The sequence below is a fragment of the Oenanthe melanoleuca genome, chromosome 19 (assembly GCF_029582105.1).
Source record: "Oenanthe melanoleuca isolate GR-GAL-2019-014 chromosome 19, OMel1.0, whole genome shotgun sequence".
In the NCBI taxonomy this organism is placed as follows: Eukaryota; Metazoa; Chordata; class Aves; order Passeriformes; family Muscicapidae; genus Oenanthe; species Oenanthe melanoleuca.
The window spans coordinates 4,756,760-4,783,446 of record NC_079352.1 but is presented as its reverse complement, the minus strand read 5'-3'; the positions used below and the strand labels follow the sequence as shown (position 1 = coordinate 4,783,446).

At 43.1% G+C, this 26,687-nt stretch overlaps 1 protein-coding gene across 1 annotated transcript; it reads right to left on the bottom strand.

The window, feature by feature from the left end:
- Positions 1-358: 358 nt before the first annotated feature.
- On the bottom strand, positions 359-24,855 carry PITPNA (phosphatidylinositol transfer protein alpha). Its single transcript, XM_056506485.1, has 12 exons — positions 24,672-24,855; positions 19,880-19,910; positions 14,201-14,346; positions 13,575-13,666; positions 9,981-9,988; positions 8,970-9,044; positions 8,521-8,604; positions 7,544-7,621; positions 6,511-6,621; positions 4,886-5,008; positions 4,092-4,161; positions 359-3,062 (listed from the first exon to the last, which is right to left on the bottom strand). Exons 1-11 carry the CDS (start codon positions 24,689-24,691, stop codon positions 4,114-4,116), a joined length of 816 nt encoding a protein of 271 aa, XP_056362460.1. The 5' UTR covers positions 24,692-24,855; the 3' UTR covers positions 359-3,062; positions 4,092-4,113.
- Between the last annotated feature and the right edge of the window lie 1,832 nt (positions 24,856-26,687).

The window sequence follows — 26,687 nt, the reverse complement described above, 5'->3', positions numbered from 1 at the left end:
AACCCCCACAAAACTCAAAAAAACACAACCCCCTCCCAAAACTCAAAAAACCACAAAAAAACCCACAAAAAACTCAACCCCCCCAAAACTCAAAAAACCACAAAAAAACCACAAAAAACTCAACCCCCCCAAAATCTAAAAAAACCACAAAAAACCAAACAAAAAACCAAAAACAAAACCCCCCCCAAAAAACCAAAAAAACCCTCAAAAACAAAACAAATAAAAAACCAACCCCCCCAAAAAATACCCCCAAAAAAACCCTACAAACAAACACACACAAAAAAAAAAAATCCCCAAAAACCCCAAACCCCCTCCCCACACAAAAAAAAAAAAAAAAAAAGGAGGCGGAAGCAAGAGGCTCTGTCTAGTATTTTATTAGATTTCTTTTCCAATATGCCTGTATTGGAAGATTTAGGAGACAAAAAAGGCACAAACTCACATTTAAAGAAAACGACGAGATAATCTAACCCATTCTACAAAGTGTGTGTGTCGCCAAAGGAAAGAGTGCACGGAGAGAACCCGTGGGGACGTGGCGGGTTCCAGCGGGAGGAACGCAGAGGGCTGCGGGACAGGAGCCCCAAAACACCCGGGTTTGGGTGGGAGTGGCGGTCCCAGCGCATCCCGCCCCTCCGCACGGAGCGATCCCGCCGGGAGCCGGCAGCTCCACGGGGTCTCGCCAAAGCTGATGGAAGATACGGCACGGGAACGCTGCGTGATCTTTGCTATGCTCACTAGCAGGAACCAAGCGTCGAGACTGAAGGGTCTTTACAGGATTCTATCCAAAGGCTGAGGGATGCTTTCACTCAGGATGCCATTGGAAGGACAGAAAACAAAGGGCTGGGAGAGCAGAGGGGGAGTATTCAGGCTGGAGTTCCTGCTGTTTCACCCCCCTCCCTCCCTCCAAGTTTTTCCACTAATCAGGAAAGCTTTGTGTAAAAGCTCTTACTCTGAAATCAGAGGATCAAAAAAGGATTGCAATGGTGGAATGTTACAATCTGCTTCCACGGCGATTAGTGCCATCAGATGGAAAGCCTCTTGGATAACACAAACTGAAAGAACAAGTGTGCTGTGTGTATTCTCAGGTCGCCCTCGAGTGTAAGAATCCCTCAAAACGTAACCAACGAACACGAACAGAAGTCAGTGCATAAATTCTCTGTTAAAAATACTTCAAACTGAAAGAACTCTAACTGGGGCCTACACTCCTAGAATACTTCTGGAACAGCTATACAACATGTCATGAGACATCCTGGTCCCAAATAGCCTCAAAGATTAAAATTTAGTTTCTTTACCTATTTTACAATAAACTTGTTTTACTTCTGCCTGGTGAGATTGCTAAAACCCCTCACACCCCACCCCAACCCCACAGAACCGTCTGAGGTCACTGAGAAGAGCCTGCCAGAGTTACTGGTACAATTCAGAGCTTATTGCACTTAGACATGAGTAAGGCAAAATAAACTAAAAATAAAGGGATAAACTGCCCCCCTTCCCAGAAACCAAACGCCATCCTCTCCCTCCAGAACATTCCCATCTTTCCTCACACTGAAAACAGCTCTGATCCCAGCACAGCCTTGTTCAGCAGGGCATGGGATCATTTCGGGATCTCCTGCTTGCAGGAGTGGGAAGGGCTGGAGGAGTCAGTGTAGTATAGAATGTTAAAAAGACTCCTCAAAAGTGGTGATACACCCACGACTGTTTGGCATACAAGATTTCATGTTAGTGCTGCCAAACACAGAAGTGGAAAATAAAGTTATTACTACTAGGGGAGGAAAAAAATTAAACATTAGGCCTTAGGGATAAGCAAAGAAGTAGGATTTTTTTTCTCATATGTATTGAAGAAAGCAGCATTTCCTTGATTCTGTTCTGCTGAGTTGATTGTCTAAAGCTGATATCAACATAAGGATAGTTACAGTAAATATCTGAGTTCATTAAATAACAAGAGCTCTTTACATTAACAGTATCCTCTATGATTTATAATAACCAACAGATATCCTAGAAAACTGCAGGTCTTTAAGTTGCTTTTCTTACAGCACAAAAGGAGATATTTTAGTCAGTCTTGCAATGGGAAGAATATTATTGCTGAGCAGAACCATCACTCCAGGCACCTGGATGTAACTAGATGCCAAGACCTCGCTTGCACACCAGCCTTTGCAACATCCCAATTTGTCCAGGGAGAATCACACTGTTATTAGTCAAAAACATTCCAGCTTTGTAAGTTATGGGAAGTCTTAATAAATAGAGAACCAGGAAGTTGCAACACATGTCAAGAAAGATTTTGTAAGACTGACGTGCACAGCTGGAGGACAACAGAGCTACATGGGCCAGAGAGATCCCTGCAATGGAAACTCAACAGGTAAGTGCTGAAAGCCCCAGTACAGGGCCTGAGTGCAGCTTCTGGGCAGTCTTTAATGTTTGTAAAGACAGAACAAAGTCATGCCCTGCAGAAGCCACAAATCACAACTCATCACAAACCAAGAACTCTCTGGCTGCTCCTCATTTTGTACTCAAGGTTACCTGCCATTAAATATCTCCCTCCAGGAGCAAGGGTGAGAGCAGAACATTTCCTGGAAGAGTTTTACACTTAAATATGGACAATTTCCCTCTCCAAACAGACATTCAAAGAACAGTGAAGGGCTGGGCAGAAACAAAGGTGGCAGTTTATCCCACTTGGAAAAAAACCAAAAAAAACCAAAAACAAAACAAAACAAAAAAAATTCTAAGTCACCACATCACAAGACTATTTGAGCTAAAAATGTCACTTGGAAATCAAACAGGGCCACATGGAAATTGGTCTGAACACAATGAAAAAAAGAGGAGGGAGGAGTCATAAATACAGCGATCTCTAAGTCACACGGCCCCCAGGAGGAAAGCTGGGGGTGCACGTGCTAACATTGGAGTGCTTAGTACCAGACTGTCTATTTGCTCACAATATTAAGGGGCATCTAGAATTAGCTATGGGAGGTTTAAAATCGCCTGCCGCTGTGACAGAGAAAGGCTTGATCCAGAGATGGTCCGTCAGTCAAGGGTGTGGATTCCCTGGGCCTTCCCGACGACTGTCTTGCAAACTGAAACAAAGAGACAACAGGGAAACGTTTCAGGATGACTTTGGAAAAGCAGAGTGCCAAGGGAAGTGTCAGACAACCTTGAGAGAGCAAATGTGAGTCATGCTGTCCCAGGCAGACAATGCAGGGTCACACTGCAGCGCTGATCCACAGGAAATGGGACACAAGAAAATCAAGTGGTTGAAGATGCATTCAAAAATGAAATTATTTCTATCAAAACAGTCCTTCAGATACTTCCTCACCTCGTTTTCCCCACTTAAACCAAGCAACCAGCAGATAACAGAGGGCAAACAGAGGTCAATAGTCAGTACAGGAGGATGTGGCTCTGCCCCACCCTGTTCCTTCCACGGATAACTAGGATGGCATTTTACAGCCCTAATAACCTGTTCTTCCCAACATAAATGAACAATCCCTTCCTTCTCCTTGCCTTCTTGCTTCTCTAATACCATACCACATTTTTGTGGTGTCTAAGAAAAATCTGGCAAAACCAGCCCTCAAACTGATGACATATTTAACAGAATAGAAAGGAAACAAGTCAAAAGCTTTAAAACTGTCATTGCTGCCTCTCCTGCAATGCCCAGGTGTTACTCCAAGCCTTGGCCCATTAGTAAATACTGCTAAGAAGCAATGGAAAAATAAATTCCTCACAAATATGCTTGGAATGCTCAATTTCCAACTGTATTCTAAGCATTTGCATGTCTAATTTACTTTTTTTGAGACTGACAAAAGTTTCTCTGCAAGTCATGGAAAGTAACATATGCACTACAGAAATAAGAATAGCAGTAAAATCCACGGAATATTCTAACACATTTTTCTTACACTTTTCACTCAGACTTTTCTTTAGAATAGTTCTGAAATGAGGCAGTAAACCTCACTCATCAACCTGTCAGTGGAACGAGTTCACTATAAAAACAATCAATAGCACAGATTTGCCTGTCAGAAGTTATGATCAGGATCATTTCTCACACAAATGTTGGGGGTTTTAAACCAAATAGAGCAACACAAAGCTTTGTCAAATCTCTTGATACCTACAGTGCACAAGGAAGGAGTCATATTAGTCATCTGCAGCCGACATTCCTTTCACTGGATCTTTTTCTCTCATCTGAAAGAGGAAAACAAGTGTTCAAGCAGTGATTCTCACTTGTGTTATCTCAAAATTTATCAGTATGGAACACCTCCTGGGTGTAAGGCATCGATTATATCTCAGCACCTCAAATCAGTGATTGTGAAATACACATGCAGGCATCATTTCTGGTTAAGCTGTGGGTTGGCAACAGATTTGGAACCATTATCCAAAGCACAAGAGTGTACATGCAACTATAATGAAATGTCCTGAGGCATGAAGGGAGAGAAGGGTGCAGGGCAGGACACAAATCATGAAACAAGGTTCTCTTTATTACCAAACTTGTGTTTCTCAGAGTAAGAATCCTGTTACATATCCCCACTACCTGCTTATGGTACTTAAGAGCTAAAAACCCTTTTACTCAACAGGTTTCTGGCAACTAATGAGAACAAAATCGACCATTCAGCTTTGAGTAAAAGCAAACAGAAGATATTGAGGCAGTAAATGAATCATTGCCACTCATCCCCTCATTACCTGTGGTTCAATACATTTACTGGCTCAACAACAAACAGAAGGAGAATTCCATAATGATTAGGAGGAGATGCCAGCACATGGACTCATGGCCAATCATTCAAAGCACACACAGCATGACCTAAATAGCACAATTCACACCATGGCCTGACAATGCAGCAGCATTTCCTCTGCTGTGCTGGAGAGCAGCAGCTTCTCACACAACCCACACCTGCCCTGCTTTGCCACTGACCTCATCCAGCTGTCTCTTGGTCTCCTCCTCCATCCTACGGATGTCCTCCATAGTCAGATCAACCCACTTATCAAGCCAGCAAAAGAGCTGCCGGTGGAAGTTTGTGAAGAGCCGCTTTTCTTGCTGCAAAAGGAGGAATAAAACACAAACCCAGCTTAGTCACAGGGCAATTACCACGGAGCCCACAGCATTGTAACAATTTTCAGAGATGTGTACACTGAAGAATCAGCTCCCTCGCCCACCTTTCCATCTAGCTGCCACAATTGGAAACTGGAGATAGCTAATTTTTATTCTTTTATCAGAATATCTAATCTAGAGCCTTCAATCCCAAGAGAAATGCCTTTTTTTTTCTCCCAAACCTAGACAGCAGTCTGCACTGAAAGAATTAGTGGTTTTCCTTTGATTTGACAGTATTGTTCTGACTGAATAAAGTGCTCCAAGTTGGGTTTACTTAGAGCATGGAAGTTGCCCTGGAAGCACAGAAAAAAGGAGAAACAGGTATTTTTAAAATCCTTAACTTGCTAAAAACTGGAAGTTATGAAGTGTAAAGGGCTGACGTACACCTATCTTGTTGTTTTTTCTTCCACAGTGACCTAAAAAAATGTCTAAACTTGTTTTTCACAGCTGAAAACCCTTCAGCAGAGGTGACTAATGTGTCAAGCTACTCCAGGTTTGGAGCAATTTATTTCCTTTTTATAAGAGATAAACTAGGCAAAATCATTACATTAGACAGGGATATACAATGCCTCTTGGAAAGATCTCATTAAAGAAGGACACTTCAGTTTTACCAATTAGGGTTTCATATCTCATCAAAAGCAGCTTGAATACTTGGATGCAATCCTGTAGATACTCATAAATAAAAAGAGATTGAAGACACTGCTTTATTCAGGGCTTTTGCTGAGGTATTTGAAATCCTGCAGCACCATGGTCATTCCCCCTTGGAGCTGTCTTTAGATTGCATCACCAGACAATTGCTTTTGCAGAAGCAGCTCTGTGGTTTATCAATATTAACCACTGAGAAGTCTCTGTGATCTGAAGGCACAGGAGTTTTATGAACACAGCACTGCCTGGAAAACCATACACAACCATTCCCAGGTGTAGCATCCTGCTGCAGCTCATGGGTTATAGACTCTGCCACAAAAAAGCTGTTTTCAAAATACCATTTATGTTTTAAGTTTAAAAAGTTTCCCACCACCTGCTTATTTTTTAATGCAGGTTTTTCAAGCAGCAGATTAGGAGAGCAAAATATGACCAGAGCTCCAGGACTTGTCAAGAAGATCCTCAGCTGATCAGGATAAAACAGCTGGAGCCATCTCCCCACAAAAACATTTTTCCCCTACACAATGTAATTCCAGTATAAATGCATCATCTCATCACTCAGAAACCAGCAACCTAGTGACTGCAATTCTGATCTATTAAACACAAACAGCCAGTTCACCTTCACACATCAGAGTGAAAACCTTCAATAGCCAATCCACAGAACAATCAGCCAGCCCTGCCCTTGCATTAGCAGCAAATTGAACCCAGCTTGAAGTGACTGCAGAATTTCAGGCAGAGGCATTGCCTGGACAGCAGGTGGCTGATGAAACATGCCCCATTCCCATCTCTCCCATTACAGAACTCACCTTCTGTATAAAGTTCTCCACTTTATTTTGCAGACCCCACCATTTGAACTTGACTGTTACCAGCTTGTAAGCACACATATATGGACAATCTGACTGCTTCCCCAGGTCCTTCTGCAAAGACACAAAGATATTCACATGAAACCTCTAGCCAAGTGTCTCCAGGAAAGCAACTCCTTCAGTCCTAACTATGAAATCTTCTCCCAATTCCCCACAATCCTCTTGCATCTTTACACCTTTCTTATACTTTATTGACAAGTTTTGTCACACCTTTGCTCACCCTTTTTCAAGGCATGATGAAACTAGACCCTGGTTTCCTTCACAGGTGGCTTTCCCTCCATTCTGAGAACAGACTATTCCTTCCTCTCCTCTGTTGTCCACTTTTTCTTCCATTAAAATTATGTCTTTCAGTATCTTCACTGTTCTATCACGGCTACTTTGCTTCCTCAAAAGTCTCCTGATAAAGTCTCTATCTAAAACATTTTGGAATTAGATTATATCATCTGACTAGATCATTGATTATACATTATACATGATTATAAACCCTCCATATTATAAAGAAAACTCCATAAGGTTTCCTATTCCCTATTACAGGAGCCATAACCACCCTTCCCAAGTGAATCATATCAACCTCAGTTTCTGCCAAGTTTGCCTGCTATAAATCAGACCTGCACACCAGTAGTTCCCCAAATCCCACTCAGAATCCCTTTTAAGGACTAGTATTATATCTGCACTTTTAATGTCTTTAGATTCCAAGAATTTCAGTGAAAGGTTAAACACTGATGGTCATTACTCAGCTATCTCATATTTGAATTCTCTTGGGTGAACCCCTTGGGCTGGGCACCAGACAGTTCTGGAGATTTCCTGGAACTCATTCTCTTTGTACCAAGCTCTTTCATTTCTTTTAAAATCAGAACAGATTCAGTGCTGAGTTTTGCAATTCCTTCTGCAGAAGGGATTCCAGTGTTTTCCAGATGTATTTTTGGCTCCAAACCCCAGTATCTGTCCTTATACAGTTCCTGAACTCAATACAAACCTTCCAGTTGGGACCCAGAGGTCCACGACCAGTCTTGACAGATTTAAACCTTGCTGGATCTTCTTCTGCCTTGTAATCCTATTGGACAGACACAAAGATTAAACACAAGTTATCCTACTGTTATTCAGCTGTTCTCTCACACTAAGGATTTATTTTCCTGGGCCAAGACTAACCTCTGCCTTCCCAAGAGCTACTGTATTCAGACCTCACCATTAGGTCAGACACTCTTCAAGGAAGTATTTCTCCCTCCTGTGCTGTGTCCTAGACCTATGAAGAAGTGGTAACAAACTGATATGACCTTTGTAAGGCTATCAGAAGATCTGTAGGATATGTTTCCTGTTGTTCTTTGGGAGCTCAACACTGCTGTTACAGAAAGCAGCTGTGCTATCTAGAATTTTTCACAGCACTGTATCAGTGTGATGCTCACATGTGCTCTACAGAAGAAAAGTACAGTCAGACTCACAGTACTACCAAGAAAATGGTATCAAATACTCTTTGAAAGTCAGGAAGCTCAATAACATTCCATTTCTACACAGCTGATTTTTCTTCCCAGTAAAGAAACACCCCTTTCTTTCCCACAGTAACTGGAGTGATTCTTAGAACCAAGTGTTGGCTCCATCATTTCCAGACACACTTGTGAAGTCATGGGTCAGTATAAAAAGGGGGAAGTCTAGGAGAGATCCAGCATGGAAAGGGTAGTGCCACTTCCTGCTATTCAGGCACTTCATTCAGCTGCACTGCTGTAGAATTACACTGTTACATGCACAGGCAACGCATTTTACAGGCAGTGCTGACACAGTTTTTAAAAGAGCTTTTCCTATGGCTTGCATGAGCAGTTTTAAGAAACTCCTTTCCTCCTCTGTCCATCCTCTCACTTGTCCTGATGCCTGTGACCCTCCCTGGAAGCACAGTTTGTCCATGATCCCCTCTTTCAGCACCAGCCTCCCCCCCAGAGAGCTGTTACCCACCTACCATACCTTGGGGAGAACTTGGCTCCGATCAGCAATGTCTATATAAATGGCTTCTACACTCTTCCATACCTCTGGCTCCAGTTTATGGACCTGCAGGGAAACAACAGCACTCAAGGAGCTGCTTCAGTGACAGAACACTCCTTGTCTAAAAAAATATAAAGCCAGATGGAAAAGCAGACATCCAGTGCTCCCCTTCCCACCTACAGAGTGGTAAACACACAATGGGAGAGCTTCTAAAGAAGCAAAGGTGCTCACACAGAACAAGTGTTTGGGGGTCAATTTTATTCACTTTGTGTGAGGAGCCAAGAGAAGAGTCTGCCTTGGTAGTGAGACAAATATTTGAAATGCAGGAACACAGTGAATAGACAGCTCCACACAGCACTTCTCTAACCCAGCACAAAAAGCAGCACTGTGACATTCAAGAGATGAGTAAAACACATGACACAAGTACTCACATTCTCTTGTGTTCCAAGATCTGATTTATGCCAGGTTTCAATTTTGATCAGGAAGTCATCCTTCATATACTCATTCTGTCATCAAAATAAAGCTTCTTGTTATTCTAGGATATATAATTTGTCTTCTTATTATACAGATAATTAGGATTAGATTAGGAGAGTCAACTCAAAGAACTGAATAATTCAAATAATGGACTCTCCATTTGACTGGGGTCTGACTTAGGGAATTTCAGAATTATTTGTAACCAGATCATTGCTTTCAGCAAAATTGATTGATCATTAATTACTTAAGATTAAATAAACCACAAGCTGTTCACAAAAAAAAAAAAGCAAACATAAGATCTATTGTTTTAGTGAAACATTTGGAGTTTATAAACAGCTTTTTCTTTAAAGGACAATATCTGCCATTCTATTTAGAGTTTAGAAGGGGTAACATAAGTTATCTAGGCAGAAACTGCCTTCCCACAGAGATTATTGATCTAGCACTGAGTACATATTTTGATGCAACTCTTCAAATTAATAACAATATTAAACTGATGTGCTGAGAGCTTTTGACACTGAAAGGGAAGGGACAGAAGCGCAGTTCTGCCAAGTAAGCAAAAAACTTTCCATTTCTCACTATTACTGTGAGTAGCAAAGGACTCCCAAAGGTAACCCTATCCTCCCTCAGGGGAGCAGAAACAAAAGCACAAGCCAGTGAAACACTCAGCATGTAGAAAGGAAACATCAAATTCTGAAGAGATTAATCAAGGGGACAGCATGGCAGGGGCTATCTGATTTTTACTCAGTTTACCCAGGCAAGGGCTTGTTCCCATTTGTAAAGCTGAGCTTTGCTGAGCACAGACAGATCTCTGTCCATGGATACACCACACTTGGTAAGGGCAGGTAATCTATGGGATCTGACAATGATAAAAGTCAAAGTGCCTTTAGCTCAGGTTAAGGAGCTTCTTCTACCCAGAACACTTCATTTCAGACATCATACCACAGAGTATCAGTAAAAGCAATACTTACTGTAATAACTGCTCCAAGAAATCAACACATGGAAAGAAAGAGACACAGTACTTTAGTGAGGAAAAACTGTACAGCAACCACTGTCCTCCTCCCACCCTCAGCCAAACAGGGACTGCTCCAGCTTCACAGGTACCTCTGAGGGAAAACACAGGGAAGTTGATAAAATCCAGCTATCTTCACCCCCTTCTCCTCTGGAAATTCTCAGACTTGGAGAAACCCAGAGGAGCAGCAATTAATTATGCACTGCCACTTGTGCTCCTGGCCTGCAGCCAGCTGGATGAGAAGATGGAATAAGTATGTTCAGATGACAGCATTTTACCAATCCTTTCTCAGCTTGCAGATAAGGAGCCTCTCTGTGCTTCCAAAGGAAACCCATGCTGGATTTCAGGCCAGTGCAGCCCAGCCTGGAGTAACCAGACCCTCTGCATCTCTGCTGCTCCTGGTAACTGAACTCCCTGGACACCCAGGCTCAATTATTCAACACAGAAGAGCAATTAAAGATCCTGTAACAGTCAGCATCTGCTCTACCTGAGCAATTCTACTCAAGCAGAAGGAAGTCTGAAGCTGGAGGTGAAGTTCTCTGGTCTGTTCTGAAGGCTAACATCAGGGCTTGATTAAGGAGCAATTTGGTTTTAAAAGTATTATAACAATTTTTGAGTTTCCAAGCCAGCATCCTAGAGACAGTTACCATCCCAAATCACCTATCATGCACATCCAGCTGCCTTAATTACCAACTGCTGGGCTTGGACTGTTCTGAACCCCTAGCATGAGAAAATTGCTTTTTACAGCAATTTTACAGAAAGCCAATTATTTAGACTGACATGTTGGACTGGAGGGAGAGAACAAGAAGGCAGAGCTGAGGCTAATTTTTCAAAGGCTGAACTTCATCTCATTATTCTCATCTCAGAACATTTCATTATTTCTGCAAGAAGGAAGTGGGGTTTTGTCCTGCTAGTCCCAACAAAATACTGAATAAATCAGCAATAATTATAATTATAAACCAAGGCCTTCCCACTTTGCTGTGACTGTGTGCTGTGACTATGCAGTTGCCTCAAAACAGGTCCCTTTACCTCCTTAACTTCTTCCCTGTGGGGAAGACTCCTCATTTGTAAAGAAACAAATTAATCTCTTCAGAAATGTCCACTCAAACTTCAATGCTCAGCTTGCTACAAATTAAGACTTGGTTCTTGAGGCATTACAGCAGCAACTCCTACACGTTTCAACTGCAGTTATAACTTCTCAGTTTCTTGACACTTGGCCACAGGCCATGGTTACACTCAGAGTGGAACACACATCAAATTGCTTTTCTAAAAACATTTAAGCAACATTAATATTTAAGTCAGACTGCAGAGAAGAACACTGTTCCCCTTGGCACCAGCCCACAGGTACAACTATTAGACAATCCTCATTTTATTTTTACTGCAGAAGTTGTGAAACCATACAATAACAACAACCCCACTTACAGTTTATACTCTCAAAGGAGCTAAGCAAGGCTTCCATTCCAAGTACATAAAAACAACATATTACAGCACAAACAAGTGTGCAGAACTGCAGAAAGTTATAAGCTAGGATTTTAAATTCCCTCAATCCCCAGTACTACTTTGATAATGGCCCATAATATGCATATAAATTGAGCTTCTCAGAGGAGATATAGGGAAATGTGAGAAGGATGAACTCATATAATTAAAAAAAAAAATACCACGAGGCACAATTAAGTAAAAGCACTGCTTTATTCCTGTGTAGAAGGCTCTGTGAACAGCTGATGTACAAGCAAGCAGTGCCTCAGGGAGGGCACAGGCAGAAGCAACAGCAACTCCTACACTCAGGTTTAGGTCCTGCTGGGCCCCTGGATTTTAAATTTCAGATTCTAGTGAGAGGGCTGGAAGCCTGGCTGCTCTAAGCCAGCAGAGCATTTTCTGCAGCCCAAAATTCACAGCAGTGCATTCAAGTCTCCTCATATCCGACCAAAACACCTGAATGCAACCAAAGGAAAATCCTAATGCTCAAGGCAGCCCCAAAACACATCCAAGGGTCCTCACAGCCATGGGCTCTCTCCTCCTGCCCAATCCCAGCCAAGGAAAGGTTTCAGCAACTTTTCCAAGCTCCTCTTGCTTCATGTCAGGCTGGCAGATTCTCTAAACAGATTTATCAGCCTCCGCATCAAAACTGCCTTCTGTTCCAACCCCCACAACAAAGCACTTTTTATCTCATATTATGTTGCTGTTTATTACAGTTGAGGGTTTTTTTTTTTTTTGTTTTGTTATCATTTCTAGCATATCAAAACCAGAAATTTCTTTGATTGTGTTGAAGTCTTGTACTTGATTTTAGTATTCCATGTTTTCCACTTCAGTAGAATTTTATTAGTGTGTAACTGAAGGATAAGCAGCTTAAGAATATCAAAAGAAGTAATTCCATACCTTTGTTTTAGAAATTGGTGGAGAAGGAAAAGAGGAGGTGGAGGATACAGCCAGGCATTTAAATCAGCTCAGTGGGCTTAACATGGAAATAAACTAGACATTTACTAACTAATTTAAGTAACATCCAGCAAGAAAACTGCATAAAACTTAGAAAGGTTGCAAACAACTTTGTTTCCTTATCTTCTGTGAGACATTAAAAATTTATTCTAAAGTTGATGGCAGTATTTGAATTTTGTATTTGATATATCCATTCCACTAGACTGTAATTTCACAGACTGAAGTAACACCATCCTCTCCCACTGCAGAGCTTTTTCCTTCTTTTAAAACACTTCATTTAAAATTCACTTAATTGTTAAAAAAGGGGTTTTTTATATATTTTCAAGAACAGTTGGAATTTTTAAGTGTCTCGTTCCCATAGCAACTGTACCACTACCAACTAGCAGAAAATGTATTCTTCAGAGATCCAAACAGCACAAAATGCTGCCAAAACACCACATAAGTTTGGAGGCAAAGTCAAATGTTCAGTTTACAGCAGTGAAGACCAGGGAAGCTGCAGTGGTTAAACACCATGGCTGGTAACTTCAGTAAGTAAATACTAACCACTCCTGTAGAAAATAGGTCTGACATGATTTCAGCACTTTACACAGCTCCCAGAGCCTCAGCCCTGCCTTTACAGATGGATTCACTTCAACTGCAGCATTCTCTGTCCAACCCTCACTGACCTCAGATCCTGCAAGTGAGCAAATACCCCTCACTTAACACTTGTTCCCTTCACCTGCACTGAGCAGGAGGCAGCTGAGATCTGCCCTGCTCCCCTTTTGCATTTTCCACTTGTTCCCACCTGGCTATGCTGCACTTGAGCACATAAAATCATCCCTCATATTTCTATTCCATCAGTGTTACACAGCCATTCCTTTAAGGAAGAATGACAGTTATTTCTTTTCCTCTTATAGAAGAGGGTCACTCATTAGCAGCACATCAGACAAGGGCAGTTCTTTTAACTCCTCAGCACTGTATTTTGCTTTTCCTGACCACACAAAGGGCTTAGAGAACAGAAATTCAAGATTTAAGAGCTGAAACAGCTTCTCTACTGGTTGCATCTTTCCCTCCCCTACCTTTTCCCCCTGCCCCCAGAAAACAAAAAGGGAGAATCCAGAGTCCTTCCTCAGGCACTCACCAGTTCTGCAGTAGGGATAGGCATTCCATGCTTTTTCATGTATATTCAGAGCTCCTTCAGGGGCCAGCATTCTCACAAATGTTGGCACTTTGCTGCAGGATTTGGAAATAGGAAGAAAGGCATTGATAAGGACTACATGGAATGGGAACTGAGACAGGCATGACATCACCTGGAATGCAAACACTAGAGATTTGCACAGTTCTGGAATTGCTAGGCCTCTCCCCAACCCCATTACGATGTTTTCCAGAGATGCTATATCAGGCATGTTAATATAAATCTTCTTTACATAATGAAAGATGAAACAAAAGGGGTAAAAAAAGAGGCTGAAAGCAGGTTTAAATCTAGGAGGTGTTTTGCTCTTTAGCCAAATTCAACTATGAAAATACTGGGTGGCAGGATCAGACTAGCTTTGAAAAAGCTCAAAGCCATATTTTTTTGGGACAACAGCCACGTTTCCAGGGGTGGGTGGGTGTCCCAGTGATGCTCACTGTCAGGTGCTGTTATACTCCTGCCTCACCTTTGCATCTTTCAGCCTTTACAGAACCTGTGATTTACAGTTGCTACAACCCTATTGCATCTTCCTCTGGCTCCTCTTGCCCAAGGCTGGCAATGAAATGGTTCCATACCTCTGTAAGTGGTAGATCTTGTGTGTGTACTGCCCACGCTCCCCATCTCTCTCGTAGGGTTCATTCACCAGGACTTCCACTCCTTCACCTCCACCGGTTTCATTTTTACTGGCTTCTGCCACTGAATACAGCTGCCCCACTTGATACTGGAGAAGTTAAAGATACATTATTACCATGGCTATAATTTAGCTGAAGTAATAACTTTGTCTGAAGAAGCCAAGGACAAATTCATTACCCGGGGAGAGGGCAGAGAAAAGGACATCCACTTGTACGGGGAGATAAGCAGCTCATTCAATTTCATTTGAGATAGAAAGCTTGAGTGGTAGTTAGGAAGAAAGCACTGCCAACATGAGTTACCCTTAACCCTTCAATCTCAAGCTCCAAACCAACACAGAATCAGGAGAAAGCAGAAAAGATTAAAGCAGCATCAGAAAGAAAGAAAACACAGATCACCCCAGCCATACTACAGCAAAATCCACTTGGTTTCTTTTTTTTTTTTTTTTGCCATACAGGTGTCTCCCAAAAAATTGAGAATCCTGAATCAATAAAAACCCAGTGCTGCATCCAGAAGAGTCCCAAAGAAATTCACATCAAGCTTTTTTACAAAATGCAGGGGAATGGGAAGGGAGTGAAAAACTCCATAAGGGAGATAGAAGATAAAGGTACTTGCACCACCTGATTTAGGTGCTCCAAAATACAAACTTGTTAAATGTGCACAGCTTAGGAGCCCTGAGGGTCAAAGGTGAGCATCCCCCACATGCAGTTCAAATAACTGAGTATGAAGCCTGAAGTAAAGAGGGTATTTTTATTCTGAAAACTTTATCTAATGCAATAACTGAGCCAGTGTTCCAAATGACCAGTAGATCTATGTTGTCACTGCTCCCACTATTATTTTTCCTATTATCTTTGGTTTGGGTTGTGTTGTTTTTTCTCTGTATCACACTTCCTCTTAGCCACAAGCTTAAACCACTACCAGGGAGAGCACAGAATTTCAACATACAGTAAAATTCTTACCCTAAAATCATTTCTCAGTCTCTTACAGACACTCATTTGGCAGCATCATTTCTCAGAAATCACTTAAAGTACTTGATACTACACAATTTCTTTCATAAGAGGCATTCACGAATGTTTCCCAGGGCAGAGCAGAGGAAAAATCAAGAAAATGAACAAAAGTGAACATTCTCCTCTGCAGAACATGTAAAGATTAATACAATAAGCTGAAAAGGAGGATGCAGAGCTCAAAAGAAACATGATCAAATGAAGAAAATTCAGAGGTTTCTCTGAGGCAAAGTTAGATGAGCAAAGTTTGAGGATGAAGAAGTTAAACCACTGAGTAAAAAGGAAGAGTTCTAACTTAGCAGAGTTAAGTCTCCAGAACTTGTAAATGAGCAAAACAGCAACTGTTGCCAAAGGCAACAGTACAGGGACACAATCTGAAAGGGTAAACCACAAAGTGTTTGGCACCAGAAGTGCAGTGATTAAAAAAAACCAACCACCAGAACCCCCCCTGAAGTTCCATAACATAACTACAATGCAATGCAACGCTGTTCAGTTCCACAGCATAAGGCTCTGCATCAGAAACAGGAATAACACTTCTGAAAGCCAGCCTGGAAAAGTGGAATACTGCTCAGAGCTGAGAACCCAGAAATACCTCACTGGGCTGGAACATCTTCTGCAATGAAGGAAGATTTCTACAGTCGTTAAATTTTGTTGTCAGAGCACCCAAAATAACAACAGCACCCAAAGCTCTTTGGTACTTTGGCCATCTGGTGCCAACAAAGGCCAAGGGAATATTTATTCCTGCTGGTACAATAGATGGAAACAAGGCTAGGTGTCCTGGCCTCAGCTAATGTGGGGCAGAACAAAAATGAGACCATTTTCAAGCTAAGAGCAGCAGCTGTGCTGGATCTGTCCAGAAGGTCCTGGCCCAGGTTACATGAGCAGCCCTCTCCTGGCTGGACAGTTCCTGCACTGTCACAGCAGCTTGGGTTTCAGTCTGGATTTTGGTCTGCAATACAAGTATTTGACTTCTGACATTTCATACACCATACATCTTATGACTCCCCACATATGACCCACACAGCAGAACACACCTCCCTCCAGAACAGCAAAACATGAGAGCTGTGAAACCTTAGAAGCAAAGTTGCTTTAGCAGAGTAAGAGCCACACAAATACTCATAGAACAGAGTTTATTATGAGTTTGGTAACTACAGGATTACAGGGAAGGACTGAATGGCTTTGACTGCTTTGCAGCAAGTCCTAGGACAGAGCTCCAGGAGCACAAACTAATTCCTCTTAGTAACAGCCTCTTATTCATTCCTTCTCCCTTTCAAATACTTGGGTCAAAGCTCAGACACTAAGAAGATAAACCCTTTGGTTTAACATCTTCTCCATTTAAACTTCCCTGTTATTTCTGAGCCTTTAATCCCACTGATAAGAGAGGAAAAGGCCCAAATAGAACTGTCCAAATGAGCAAACCCCACATCATTCTCCCTGCAAAGGTAAACAGAGAAACAGATTTTGGCTCTATGAATCTGGACTCCAGACAGATTTGAGAGCTCCAAAAAACTCCTCTCCTTTTCTGCAAGAAGTCATCCCTCTTGCTCTGTGCCAAACACCTCTTATACAGCTGAGAGAATATCTTCATTGCACCAAATTTCCTCCAGCAGGCCTGATCTCAACACAACCATCTCCAAGAGCAGTTGTTTTCCTGAAAGCTGCTTTGAAAGCAATTAATAAGATTCCTGTGTGTTTGGCAAGCTCCTTGCCATGTGAAAGGAACAAAGAGGCAGCACAGAATGTGTACACACAGCTCCAGTCCATACCAGCATTTCAGTGGCAGCTGGCAGAGACACCCACACGAGTCCAGGCTCCCCAAGCTGGCACCTGATGCTGGTCAGGGAATGGGAGCAAATCCTGGCACCCGACACTCACCAAGGAGATTCCCTTTGCTCCCCACAGTGGGACAAGGGACAAACCAACACAGCAGTGCAGCTTGCTGCCTGCACTTGAGCAGGACCACGTTTTGGCACGGTTTCCATGTAGAAGACAGACTGCTACAGTCTAACTCCTACATGCTAGCTTTGGGGTTTTAGTCATTGCTAGGGCTTCTCTTGCACTGTTTGGTTCCCATCTTGGCTAACTAAGCAGCACTGAGCTATGTGTTAAGTCACAGCTCCCTAATGCCTTCCTGATCTCTGGTTTTCTCTTGAATTCCATACTATTGGTTAAGATCCATTTGCTAAGGCTGGAGACTGAACACAGAATCCCCAGCACATCATAGAACCTCACAGAAGACTCCCTCCACCCTTTCATGATGTCTCATTTACAATTCATTTCATTCCCTATCTTACACACTGGAATCAGAATTTTGCCAACAATTTGCATGCAGGTGTGAACTCTTAAGCCTTTTGAACAAAAAGCAACCATATAAAAATGAAATCAGAAGTCCTCCTGCTAGCCAGAGATGCTTCATGAGCAGCTACACAGTCAAGAGCAATAACAAGTCTCCAGAGCCCTACTTAAAGAGTTTTGTACACAAGGAAATCCTTGAAAGCAATGAAGGTTTGACAGCTGGTTTGTAGAACAGCAGTGCAGTGCCCAGGTGATGCACAGATGTGTCAGCATCTTTGCACACAGGAAGGGGGATGAGGCAATAAACAGAGCAGCAGTCATCCTCTGAGTCAATACTGGAAATAACCTTTCTTCTGAAGCACACCCAGGTACATAGGCAAAACCTAGTGAACTTTAAAACCCTCTCTGCACAGGGAACTGGCTCCTGAAATCTGCCCCATCACAGGAAAAACAGCAGACCTTGGAAAGGGACATCACTCATGGGACATGGTGACAACGTGCAAGTTTTGAGAAATTCAATTTGGTCAGGTTGGGGGTTTCTCCACAAGGAAAGCACTGGACCCAGAGCAGAGTCACACACGTCCTGAAACAGACAATCCCAGAGTACCCTCACACAAGGAGGGTGCCAGAGACTGACAGATTAATCTACAGCCCAAACCCTCAGTTTTCACACAGGCAGTTTTCACACAAGGCTCTGAAGAGCCAGGGAGGGAGAGCACAGCCAGGGACTCGCTTTAACTGGATGAAGGCTAATCCCAGTATCAGAGAACTCAGGAAAACCCTGGGCTGGGTTCCATCCAGTCCAACCCACTCAAAGAAACAATCTGTATGCTGATGCTTTGCCTTTCTTTTACACAGCTTCATATCAAGGAGCCATATCCCTACAGGGCAGGGTTCCTGTTATTCAGGAAGGTCCTTTCTGTCCATTGAGCTAACTTGCCATTTACCCACAGCTTTCTCTAACCTGCAAGTTTGTATCCTGTGCTTACTTGATAAAGCTGATCATGTTACTCCTTCCTTTGTTGAGCACTTGCTCTTGTAATGGCACTCAGACACCATGAAAGGTCCAAACATCCCTACTCCAATACTTCAGTCTGTCTTGTGTTAAAACTGCTTGAAACAGATTCATGCAGAAAGCATAAAAGCTACAGGTAGGGAGCAAGCAACAGCCAGAACTGGTGGCATGAACTGCCTTTTTCTTGCACTAACATAGAACACAGATCTAAACCCCCTCTCTGATCAGAGGTCTGGGCTTTCTGTCAGCATCTGATACCTGTCACAGCAGACTGAGCCACAGGAACAAGAAACTCATCTTAGCCAGTCTGATGGCTGCAGGAGTGCACTACATGAAGTTCTAAACTGTGCTCTGTCAAAAGAGTGAGAGTTATAAAAGGGATGTGCTTTAAAAAGTGCTGCCATGAGCCAGCCCACCACTGTCTACGCCACAGTAGCTGCTATATTCAGAGGAAAGAAAAATGAACAAGAGTGATGCTATCACAGCTCTCCCTAAGAGTCAGAACAAGGCCTTGATCAGAGTTCACAAACACAAGGCTTACAGCCAAGGATCACAAGGGAAAAATAAAGCACATCCAGAAGAAGGCATCTGCTAAGGAAGTGCTACAGACTCAGTCGTTTCAATTTCCACCTTGTTAGGATAAAGATTAAAAAATTCAAAACATCTATATAGTTAGAGTCTCTGCAAGTGGTGTTCAGTGCAGGAGGGAGGAAGGAAAGGCAAGCTGCAAATCAGAGGAAACAGGAGGGAAACAGTCACTGAGTCTGCACAGCTATTCCATGGTTGGTTTGGTGATGCAAATCACCGTGTCCAATAGAAACTACATTTCTTCTCTCAATTCAGCTTTATCTAAACAAAAAGAAAATTTTCTGTATGTAAGAGCTAAATAGCAAAGGTCTTAAGTCCTTTTGCTACATGAGCCTCTTAAGTCACAAGTAATTCTTGATTCTTTGCCTAAGAGTTTAAAACAAAAGAGTTCCCGCAAAACACAGTTTAAAAGGTGACTTAAATTGTACTAAAGCTTCCCCTTCATGTTAAAGAAACCCAGAAAAGAACTGTAGTACTAATCAAAAGGAAACTGCACTTGAAAACAGCCTGACAACTCAGGATTTATAATCAGCATATCTGAAAGTATTTTATAAAAGAGATGATTGGTACCCTGAGACTTAATACAATTATTTGGTCAAAATGATGGTGAATGAGTAACAGCTCACAGGGGCTCCTGAAGACAGCTTGCATTTTCCAGTTTTTGTTCATGCTTTGATCACAGGTTTATTTACAGTCCTAAAGCAAAGAAGCAAAGAACTCACCTCCTCCACAGACACGGGCAGGATAACACGGCTGGAAGGGAACACAGAGACAGAAATTAGCAAATATCCCTGCAGCCCCAAGATTCCCACATTCCTCACAGCAATGGCTGCACAGCTCTCTTCTCCCCCCAGAATTCCAGCATCTCCTCAGGCCAAAGACTATTTATAGAACAATCTCAAAAAGAACCAATACATGATAGAGAATAATTGCAACCCTCTCCTAAAACTCTATAATTCAACTGGTGATACCTCACTGGCTACAAACCTACACAGCACCAACACAGTGATGATCCCTCTGACTCCATCCTTTCAGCAATCCCATCTTATTCCTCACCAAGCTGCTGGGGAGGTTCCTGTGGGCCTCAGCAGTTCTGCAGAGATATGCAATAGCCACAAGGCACTGCACAGTTTGCTCACATGTCCCAAAGCAGCAGGAACAGCAGAGGAAAGGTTTTCTCAGAGCTCAGAGCAAAGGAAGGTGCTGCCACTGCTTTAAATGAGTCCTTTTTTTTTTTTAATTGTGGTTTCCTGAATGGTTCTGAGAATCAACTGACTGGCCAGCACAGCAAAAACTGCCTGAAGTCACACAGATTTTTTGGGAAAGAATCAATTTAAAGCTGACAGAAATACATGCTTGTTAAGGCTTCTCCAAAACTGGATTTGTGTTTGACTTCTGCTTTCAGCAAGGATGATGTTGAGCAAGGGACAGACAGGAAATGGATACGGCTACCATGGGCAGAAGAATTCCCAATTCTTTAGGAATTAGTCTCAAAGAAACTAGGACACAATCAGGGAAAAAAAGCCCACTGTATTAATAAACAGATCCTGAAAAAGCAATAGTGGTGAAAACAGATTATTTTTTTACACTTTACCAAAAGAACAAACTGCAATAGGGGCAAAAGATTACAGATTATGCAAGATTATTTGTGACAGCAACACTTTATGCTGACTGCAAAGTACTGCAGAAAGAACTACTGAGAACTGTAAATGAAGTTCAGTGTCAATTAAAAAAAAAAAAAAAAAAAGAATTATGCACTATAGGCTCTTGTTTTCACCAAACACATGGGGTTAATGAGCTCTAAGTCAGTTACTGCCAATACCTTGTGCTCTTATGGAAAAGCAGCAGGAAACATCAGCTCAGTGGCAGCTCAAAAGTAAATCCAATATTAGAAACTGGAACAGCACACAGACACACACAAAAAAGACAATTATGTCACTAGAATCTGCCATGTATCAACATCTTGAATATTGTACATACTCCTGGTTACCTTATCTCAAAGAGGACACAGAAGAAGTGAAGAAAGTTTTAAAAAGATGACTGGAGATGGAAAAAAGCTTCTGTGTGAGAAGAAAGCAGTTAAGACTTGGCCTTTCAGCCTGGGAGAAAAATCAGCTAAAAGACTCAGATATGGAACAGTTTTAGAGACATAAATTATGCAAAAAAGTGAATAGAGGAGGAACAGTGACTGTTTTACAACAGAACAATCATTAGACAACAAATTTGAGCCCAAATCACATGTGCTTCTTTACATCACATCTACTGAAGACATGGCATTCCTTGCCAAACATAGGAAGTAAAAGCAATTTTTAAATAGGATTTGATCAATTCATGGAAATCCATGTGCCACTTACTGGTAGGATACACTGAACTATACTTGTTTTACACACTGTTACATATTGTTTCCTGAAAATTGTTTCCTGCTGAAAGGCAACAGGACCAACAGCAGTATGGTGTAAGGGAGGATAAAAAAAGGAAAGGAATTTTCACAGGTAGACTTTGCCATCAAGCATGATGTGTTAGTTAACTGGATAAAAGTGCAGTAAAAATGAAAAGAGGGGCTGGATGATAAATTAAAGTGAAAGACCAAGAAACAGGGAACAAACAATTTCTTTGGAATGGAGTTAAAACATTTTTCTTCAAAAAACCTGGTGTAAAACAATGCTCTAAGTGAATGAAATTCCATTTAGGAAACTGGAAGACACTAAATCTGCATTATTATCATAGAGCTCAATGGAGAAACAGAAACACAAACAAGATCAATGGTTTACAGTTCGTTCAGCCCAGCAAACCAAGAAAGTGGGAGTAAAAACCACTTACAGGTAGTCAAGTGATTAAGGAGGAGGAGGGAAGACTCCTCAAGAGAATCCTGAGGAAAAGCTTTGCAGGAGCAGCAATAGGAACAAACTTTAGGACAGAACTTGCTCAGTTTATGAGAAATTCTATGATGTGGTTGGCCTGCAAATTGTGAGGAACATTTAAGATCCCTATTAGATTAAAATCTGCCTCAAATGCCAGCAAAGGGAAGTACAGCTGCAGGGAAGGTCAGTGGCATTATCATCACTTCACAGGAAAGGGAAGTGAGTCTCCACACTCTGATTCTCCTCAAGGTCTTCCAAGGCAGTTTAAAATCCAAATAAAGACAGCAAGCAAGACTCCAGCCAGCATTTACAACCCTGACACCAAAAAAATGCAAACAAATGAACGAAATCCATGCAGCTTATCTGCAGCATGGATGGATAGAAATGCCAGATAAATCTGAAAGGACATCAAATGAAAGTGTTCAAGTCATCACTGCATAACCATCAGGACAAGAAGCTGTAGAGAAATGATGATACAGACTTGTCTGATAATAAAATGTGACATCAGGTTTTTGTTATATTGCTCTATTTCTGTATCAGCTCCTAAAATACTTACAGGGCACATAATAAAAGCCACTTGATTTACTAGGGAGAGTGTGACAAGGGGTCACAGAGATGGAAGAATAATCTGCTCAGATGAGATGAAGTTAGAGATCATTTAGATTTTTACCACCTCAAGTAGGAAGGCAGTAATGACCTGCATGTAACCAGAACTAACAAAAGTAACAGCAAAGCATTTCAAACAGCCAGCTCACACCAAAACAAGTGGTTTCAACATGCCTCAAACAACTGCTTCCTGGAACATGAGATTTCATCAAAAGCCATCTCAAATAGGATGTAAATTGGGCAACTTCAACATACAACGTCAAGAATATTTAAATCTGTGCCAACACAACGGCACAACTCAGAATGTGCAACTGTCAGAGGTGGCTGGGAATCTCAAAAAATCAAAATTAAATGTTCATTTGGAAAGTCCAGTAGCAACCTTGACTGTCCTTCAGAGCCACATGTGTCTTACTAAGGGCAAAACAAAGGGAAGAAAAGAAACAGTATAATGGCAACACTAAAAAGGTTTAGTGATCCTTTTGAAAATACAAACAGAAACCTGTAAAACGAAACCAATGTAGCAATTGCGATCTTTTAACCTTTGCTCTTAACATTTACACTTCACACCTTGTTTCTGAAACAGGCAGCGTGAAAGACCAGGCATGCTGATATGGTGAGGTAAATAATGTTGAGTCAAACAACTTTTGGAAGTGACAGTCACGAAAATGAACTGCTCACACTGCCAGAAATCTGAAAATTTCAATTACATATGTTCTCACCCTTACAGCACAGCTCACTGATAATAAGTGTGGTACAGGGAAAGGGATTGTGAGCAGAAGCATGACAAAGATAGACAATAACCCAGCCAAGGTGCTGAAAGAGGCAAAGCAGTAAATTCATAGGAAAATATCAACAAAACAGAAGTTGTAGAAGGAGATAATTATCTTTTCATGCACCTGAAACTAAGCACTTAGCCCAGGTTTCTGCCTGCTATCCAGTTTAACACCACAGAAGGTAATGGTGGTTTTGTGCTACAAGGAGCAGCTCTGCTGCTGATCCTGAATTCTACACTCCTATTGTTTGGATAAAAATAGCAGGGGTTTAAGGATTGGGGGGAAAAAAAAGTTAATCAAGTTTAAAGGCAACTACAAGGATCAGTACAACCCTCAACATAGTTTTAATATTTAAGTCTGCACCATGGCTCATAATCTTGCAAAGTAATTCCTGTAAGGAGGACACAGTCATGTAGGTAAATGTGTCTAAGAGAAGACCTGAAAACCCACTTTATCACTGGGATCACAGGTATCTTTTATAAGGGGAGAAAGAGACAATAAACAGAAACCTCTTCCATCAGCCAAAAGAAGTTTAAAACGATGGAATGCACTTAACTTGGGAATGCACTTGAGTTAACCTTAAGAACTGAGGAAAGAACAATGTACAGAGTACAGCTCTGAAGACACCCAGCCAAAGTGCACCGGTGCAAGAGTATATTCCACATTAGCAAGCACAAAGCTGCTGAAGCAAGGACTGTGACAAGCAACGTGTGACTAAGAGCTACACACCCTCATGTCCAGCCAGTTTTCCACCCCTTCATCCCCATCACGGGGCAGGACAACCGCAGCAGCCTCAGGGTCAGTGAACAACTCCAAGGTGAGGCTTCCACACACATAAAATATTTTTAGGAATCCCTCCTTGGAGGTTACACAGCCAAAGGCGGGAGGGGATCCAAACCGGGCTTGGCTCGGTTACAACGAGCAGGGGGCAAGACAGCTCTGCCTCCCTCAGATCTCCCACAGAAACCGCCGGGACTGCTCGGCCCTGGGTAACCGGGCACCGGCAACACCCAGCGGGGCCGTGAGGGCAGCGGCGGGGCCCCGCCGAGCCGGGGATCGCCGGCAGCCGCGGCCCCCGCCCCGCCGTGACCTTCACTGCCGCCCCCACCGCCGCCGCGGCCCTCACGGCGCTCCCCGCTCCCTCCCTTCCCTCCCCGCGCCCGCACTGCGGGGCAAGGCCGGGCCGCCCACCCGCCGCCGTCACCGCGCCAGGCCGCGGCCGCGGAACGGAGGGGCTCAAGGGGGACCGGCAGGAGGGAGCTGCCCGCACTCACTATTCCTTGATGAGCACCATGGCGGCGCCGCCGCGCGCCTCCCGCCTGGGCCAGCGCCGCTGAAGGTGACAGGAGGCGCGTCCCGGGGTGGCTGCGCGGGATGGAGCGAGCGGAGCCGAGCGGAGCCGAGGCGCGCCGCACCGGGACGGGGGGGCCGGGCCGGCGGGGGCCGGGGCGGTTCGTCTCTGCGGCAACGGCTGCGTCACCTCCGCGCCGCGCGCGGGGCGGGGCGGGGCCGCCCGCCTGGGCCCGCCCCCTCAGCGGGCGCGCGCCTCCCTCACGGGCTCGAGCCCGCACCGCGCTGACGTTTTAAGCTAAAACGCCTGGGTTTTGGGTGGTTTTTTTGTTTTGTTTTTGTTTTTTTCGGTTTTCTCATGAGGTGTAAACCGCGCGGTGCTGTTTCAGCTTTAAGGCCGGGCTTGCCAGAGCAGTGCCGCAGTCTTCCCAGCAGTGCCGCTGGCAGGGTCTCCTGGCAAGCCCTCAGGTTGTTCTGGATCGACTCATTTTAAATGACAGCTGCTTCTTTAGGTTCTCCCGAGAGGTATAAACTGCGTGGTTGTCACTTGTTTCAGCCCGAGACTGGGTTCTCAAGAAGTCTCCTTGCAGCGCTCCCAGATGTTTCCCTCCTGCCACCAGCAGGTTCTCCTTAAATCTCCAGGTTTAGCTTAGGAGAGACCCCAAAGCCCGTCTTGTCCCACCCCTGCCATGGGCAGCGACACCTTCCACTGTCCCAGGTTTGCTCCAAGCCCCGTCCAGCCGGGCTTTGGACACCTTCAGCAATGGGGCAGCCACAGCTTCTCTGAGCAACCCATGCCAGGGCTTTCCCACCCTAATAAAAAAGAATGTTTTCCCAATATTTAACTTACATTTCCCTTCTTCCAGTGTGAACCCATTACTCCTTATCCTATCACTATAGTGACAGATGAAGAGTCCTTTTCTGGCTGCCCTGTAACTTATTCAGATTCTGGTAGGTGCTGTGTTTTCTCCACAAAACCTTCTCTTCTCCAGGCTGAGCTGACCCAAATTTCTCAGCCTCTCTCAATAGGGGATATGCTCCAGTATTTTTGTCAACTTCGTGGCCTCCCTCTTTTGGGAGGGTGGGGAAGGGGAATGAAGAGTGACCAGGATATTAAAGCAAATAGCCAGAGGATAACTCAGTGCTACAGTCAGGGTGAGTGGCTTCACCTTGTCACTAGGTCATGATTTATGGCATTTTCAATGATTGTCATTATTGGATTGGAAAAGTGAACCACCACAGATTCAGCATCACCACGCTAAGGCGTGGATAACTGAGATGTGCAGCTCTGCTGTTGGCACCTGCATTTCCTTCTAAGGCCACACTGTTCATTTTTCACTATTTGACAGCAATTCACACCATAGCTGAGCTCAATCTCATTCTCAACCTGCCACCTACAGGGTTTGAGGTTTTTTCTCTGATATTAAACTCAGTTGGAGAAGAAAAAAAACGAATTGCCAATGGCTATTAGCTCCTAACCTAGAGAAGAGTCAAGGAAATATTCAACCTGGGTCCTGCCCTTTGGCAGATGCCACTCTATAAAGCATTCATGGTTCCATAATCTCATTGGGAAGCAACCAATGCTTTTATTATGTTCACCCTCAGAAGGAAAACTAATGATTAATTTATTATCACTTTATTTTGAGATAGTACTGCAAGAGTGCACATCACCTTACAAACACAGAGAGGATGACACGGGCCTGCCCCGAGGAGTTTACAATTCTACTTCAAACAAACACTACAAAAAATTCTGTGGACAGGAAAAGGTGGGAGAGGTAATGCTGGCAGGTTAAAGAGTTTTCTGAAAGAGGGGATTGTCTCCAGAATAAAAAGCAGGTGACAGAGGGTCAGGCACAAGGAAGTGACAAACAGCAGTAGGATGACAATGTGGAGCACAGGACACCTGGCAAAAACAGATTGTGCAAAGACAGGCTGGCAGCACATGGAGGAAAACAGGGACCTGTGGGCTTTATAATTAACATGTAAGACTGAAGCTACAT

What these genes read in the sequence shown, in the direction of transcription:
- PITPNA (XM_056506485.1), bottom strand. Translation starts at nt 24,691, where the DNA reads ATGGTGCTCATCAAGGAATA. An exon ending in AAGATCTACCACTTACAGAG is followed by an intron (nt 13,667 to 14,200) that starts GTATGGAACCAT and finishes CAAATCCTGCAG; the next exon opens with CAAAGTGCCAACATTTGTGA. An exon ending in CTCTGGGTCCCAACTGGAAG is followed by an intron (nt 6,622 to 7,543) that starts GTTTGTATTGAG and finishes GTGTCTTTGCAG; the next exon opens with AAGGACCTGGGGAAGCAGTC.